At 36.6% G+C, this 5,269-nt stretch overlaps 1 protein-coding gene across 1 annotated transcript; it reads right to left on the minus strand.

Moving 5' to 3' along the window:
- Positions 1 to 2,304: 2,304 nt before the first annotated feature.
- Positions 2,305 to 3,543, minus strand: LOC144708861 (uncharacterized). Its single transcript, XM_078582309.1, has 2 exons — positions 3,402 to 3,543; positions 2,305 to 2,892 (listed from the first exon to the last, which is right to left on the minus strand). Exons 1-2 carry the CDS (start codon positions 3,490 to 3,492, stop codon positions 2,465 to 2,467), a joined length of 519 nt encoding a protein of 172 aa, XP_078438435.1. The 5' UTR covers positions 3,493 to 3,543; the 3' UTR covers positions 2,305 to 2,464.
- Between the last annotated feature and the right edge of the window lie 1,726 nt (positions 3,544 to 5,269).

Below are 5,269 nucleotides of genomic sequence, written 5' to 3' on the forward strand. Positions count from 1 at the left end.
GAAATTGTAAGTGCAATACGTATCATTATAGAAATTCTTCCTATCCTGTCAAAAGACTTCAACCCTACAACACATGGAGGAGAAGTGGTGAGTACTCAATGGGATGACAGCACATTTTGGGCGCGTCACAAATTCACTCCAGCAATGATTGTTGCTGTAAAAAAAGAGTCACTCGTTTTGCCTCTCAGCTCCCTTGATGTTTATGAAACTAAGTTGGTGGAACATTTTTTATGTTTTCAAAATGCTCTTGGACTTTTCCATCTATAAATGTTTCTATTAAGATTTACAGAATATTGAATCGTTAGGTATCTATCAGTGTTTACGTATACATTACGTATATATTTGTTCATAAATAGTTTAAGTCATAAAAACTTTGCACTCATTGACTCATTAGGCAGGGACTCATTAATTGATGTTACTACTTTATGTTTGTCAAGGACTCATTAATTTTGTCAATTAAACTTCCAGTGAGTAATGCCAAGCTTTAAAACGGAACAACAAAAATAAACCAACGGACTTATCGTTAAAACTGATAAGAGCATATATTAATCCATGAGGATATAGTTTTTGATGCATTTAAATGTGAGTGAAAAAAAATGAATAATAATTGTGGAAACATTTTCACACGCATATTAATATGAGATGATGAGGACAAATAGTAATTGAGGTTATAGTATCACATGCATATAAATATGAGATGATGAGCACGAATAATACTTGTGGATATAGTGTCAGATGTATAAATAGTACTTTTCTGATGAGCTCTTTTGACTACATAAAATTTCAACAGTTTGTGAGTTTTTATAAAAAAGTATTAATACAAATAAATCTATAAAATTGGTATAAATGATTACGAATTAATGTTAGATAGCTTTATTTTAAGTTATAAACCCTCTTCGATTTTTATAGAATTTTAATCTATTTTTTCATAATTTATTAAAAGCAAAAAATGAAGTTTAACAACATATTTAAATAAATATATCACTATATTCAGATTCCCTATGATTTTACTTAGAGAAATATGGAAGAGAGATAGACGGAGGGGCATATCTCTAAATAAAAAGAAACGCATGCCAAGTTTTTGTTCATTTGTCTGATTTTGTGAGATGTGCGGTCCGATTCCATCATACAAAATCGGTCTGGATCGGACAGAACTTTCGTGCGATCGAAAAACTCGCACGCCAACCGAAAAAGCGGACCGGACCGCACGACCTACTCTAGATACACAATAGTGTCGGAACTTTCTCATGGAATCTTTACCATTCTTGTCTCTCATATATGTTTAGTCTTTTGATTGTGTTGGACTATTGAATTATTCACACTATGGTTAATCATTAAACACTAACTGTTGGTTCAATTACTATTGATATGTAATGAGGACTGCTGAATAACACCTTCTCTAATATCTTTACAACACTCTCCATAAATCAGAGTTACTTTCTTTCGAGAGTCAATTTCCTATCATTGATGCTTAGCTATAACATCATTAAGGGATTCATAGAGATCGCTTTAGTTAACTCTTTATCTAAAGAGCACCCATTATATATCCTTAGTATCTCAACAATAATGGCCACAGGATGTGACATACTTATTGTAAAAGTAGAACCAAATATTAATCTTTCTCATTAAGGAGCAAAAACATATGCATGATTTGATGAAGACTAATTGCTTGACAAAAAGGACGCCTGTTCCGTCGCTTGTCATTCATCAAGAAAAGTAATTCGTCACTCCTCCAAAAACCATTAGCGTGTCTATGTTTAACAGAAATTTTACAAACTTGATTCGACTTATGAAAACTTATGTTCCTCGCTCATTGCTTTAAGTCTCTGATATATGACATCGTTGTAAAATAGCCTGCCGAAATATGAAAGCTATGCACAATCGTGTACAATCGTGTGTCACATCCTCATCCCAATGTGAAACCAACCTGGAGTCAATCTAACATGAAGACATCATAATATCTATGCACTACAAATTATAGACGACATTAATGAACCGCGTTGTGGGTTGATGTAACACATTTTATATTACAGATCCATAAATGAGCCACATTGTGTTTGTTTTTGTTTTAAAATCGTCTGTCTTATCTTGTTTTATTCAATTATATTCTCATTTAATTCTTCTTAACCAAATTCATTTTACCGCGCCCAGCTGTCACTCTCTCTCTCTCGCTCTCTCTTGATGGACAGAGAGGAGAAATTTAATGTCCTTCTGAATGACAATGAGGAGAATGCTACCTGCTTTCGTCCTGACGCCATACTGACAACCGTTAAACCTCTATCTGCCTTACATGTGAACACGTCATTTTGATAAGAAAGTCTCCCAAATCAATGATACGATAAGACAACAAGATCTCCATCAATACCACTAAACACCAAAATCCCTTAAAAACCATCAATGGCAAGTCTTATTTATCGGCGAACCACCACACTAACGCCTCGCCCTCCGGAGTTGCACAGACTTCTCAAGGGTGCGCTCCCTTCTTCGTTGCCAAGTCCGTGTTCCGGTTCAAGCACCAACACTCGAGACCTTGACAGACGCGCAACCTACAGAATTGGCCGGGGAAGACATTTCCAGGGACAACGGTGACGGGAGTGGCGGTTCCAGGGACGGGGACAAAGGTGACGGGAGTACCGGTTGCAGGGACCGGGACAACGGTTACGGGGGCCGGGACAACGGTAACGGGGGTCGCGGTTGCAGGGATGGGTAGAACAGTGACGGGGCTGGCTGTTCCAGGAAACGGGAGAACGTTGCCGGGATTGAAGCCTGTGTTAGGGAGTGGGAAAATGCTGGCGGGGTTGAAGCCAGGGGGGAGTTGGAAGCCGGGGGGCAATTGGAAGCGAGGGAACTGAAAGCCGCCGCTGCCGTCTCCGAGCTGGGTGACTGTAGCTTCTGCGTGTCAATAAAAGAATTGTGGGTCAGTTATTAAGCTTTCAGAGTTTGTCATCGCCGAGTTTGATGTGGAGTCGTCTCCTCATCGTCGCAGGCTAGCACCTATTTCTTCGTCTTTATTTCCGGCGAAAGAATGACGATGAAAAGACAATTTAGGTTCGTCAACGCTTATAGGCTTGCTACTGATTTCATCATCCTCCGCGGGTTGTGGAGAAAAATCTCCTCGTGCATTTGTTGACTTCGCTAAGATGACGATACCAAATTTCATGATGACTTTTTGTCATTGTTTGAAAAAATGGCATGGAAGAAAGGACTTATGTACTATATGTTAACCTCATTACGATGACGATGATGAAGATGAGAAAAAGTCCTCCCTTCGCATTTGTTAACCTCGCTAGCATGGCGATGACGAAGTCTTATACAGACTAGATGCTTCAGATAGTTCCAATACGCTATTTCACTACTGACAAAAAAACGAGACAAGATCTAAGAAGGGGTGGGGGGCTCACTTGTTTCCTTCGGCTTGTCGTCAACGGCAGCGGAGATAATCAGGATAGAGTGCAGAACTATGCCCAGAAGAAAGAAAACCTTGGAGGCCATCTTTGCGGCGCAGCACAGCGACAAGAGTGGATGGATAGCAGAGGGTGCTCAGTACTTGATTTATAGTGAGCTGTCCAGCTATCGTCCATCAGTGAGAGTTAGAGAAATTGTAGTACACATGCAAAGTTGTTGGGGAGGGCCTTTCTCATTAACGTGAAGAGAGATAATGAGAGACCGCACTTAAAAGCTTGACATCTGATAGTAAGCAATAGCCAGCGAAGACGACGACTTCCCTTAGATGAAATCCCACTGCCATGCGTAGTCCGGTCACTAAGACGTCGACTAGTTTTTAACATAGCCTCTTGCAGATAGATGTCCGATTCATCCATTTGACAGAGACAGACAAACATCTTTAATCGGCCCTGGGGATCAAATCTATACCAAGGTAAAGGGGAAATCAGAGAAAGAAAGAGTAAAGAATGGCATATGAATATACTTAATTGCGGCCAAATCATGGAAAATACTTTAATTTTCCCTAGTGATTAACTTTTTTAAGGTTGCTGTATGGATTGAACTTTAAAAGAAAACTAGCATACCTTCTCTAATTACTGAATCCGACTAGTAATGTGGATTTTATCAATGGCCAAGAAAGTTAAAATTTCAATAATGGGCGCAAGCATCTTTGTGTCCCATTATCTCCAGAATTATTCCATAACTCAATGAGATCTTTTCATATTGTACGGCCTAGGACCCAAATAAGTAAAGCACATGTTTAAATTTATGATCATTTGGAGTTTCTTCTCAGTTTTCTATCGAAGGGGTGCCACCTTCATCGAGAGTAATTCATTTCAATCTCATTAATGTTCCTTTATTATGTATTTTCTAAGAGACAATGAGAGACGAAGATAATCATTCAAATGAACTCAAATTTTGTTACTACCATTATTTACTTCTCTCTGCATCTCTATGAATTCTCTCTGCATCTCTATAGTTATATCTCTCTATCAATATCCCTATCTGTATACATCTCTTCCTATTGCTATCCCTATGCCTATATATGTATAATATATATATATATATATATTACTATCCCAAGATCAATGCTACATAAGTTTCTTTTTATCTCCATTTCCATCTCTATATCTATCTTTATGTATACAATATATATATATATTTATATATATATATATATTTCTATTACTATCCCAAGATCACTGCTACATAAGTTTCTTTTTATCTCCATTTCTATCTCTATATCTATCTTTATATCTATCTCCATAGTATATTTGTATATCTATTTGCATCTCAATAACTATATCTGCAACTATTGTTATTTCAATCTTTATCTCAATCTCTACATCTATATCTATATCTGAGTTTATCTAAATCTATTTTTCTATCTCTATCTCTATCTTTATATCTTCAACCATCTCTGTGTTAATCATTATCTCTACATCTATCCCCAATCTATATTTCTATCTGCATATTAACCTCTATCTATAGTTTTATTTGTATCTATTTGTATGTCTCTATTTCTTGTGTTTATATATATCTGTCTCTATTTTTATTTGTTTCTCTACTATCTTTTTATCTTTATTTCTATGTATATCTATAGTTATATTTCTATCTTAGCTCTTTTTCAAATTTGATCTCTATCTTTATTCGTATCTCCTGATATACTATATTTCTATCTTGGTCTCCATCTTGATCTCTATACTTACCTCTAATTGTATCTTTTTATGTCTATATCTCTATCTACTTATCTATTGGTATCTTTATTTCTATGTAGCATTCTATAGATCTTGACATTTATCCTTTTTCTGTCTTTACCTCTATC

The sequence above is a fragment of the Wolffia australiana genome, chromosome 10 (genome assembly GCF_029677425.1).
Source record: "Wolffia australiana isolate 7733 chromosome 10, ASM2967742v1".
NCBI classification, from domain to species: domain Eukaryota; kingdom Viridiplantae; phylum Streptophyta; class Magnoliopsida; order Alismatales; family Araceae; genus Wolffia; species Wolffia australiana.

Bases quoted from the DNA above. Each gene is read 5' to 3' on its own strand.
- LOC144708861 (XM_078582309.1), bottom strand. From the start codon at position 3,492: ATGGCCTCCAAGGTTTTCTTTCTTCTGGGCATAGTTCTGCACTCTATC. The intron at 2,893-3,401 runs GTGAGCCCCCCA...ATTGACACGCAG, and splicing joins CGACAAGCCGAAGGAAACAA to AAGCTACAGTCACCCAGCTC.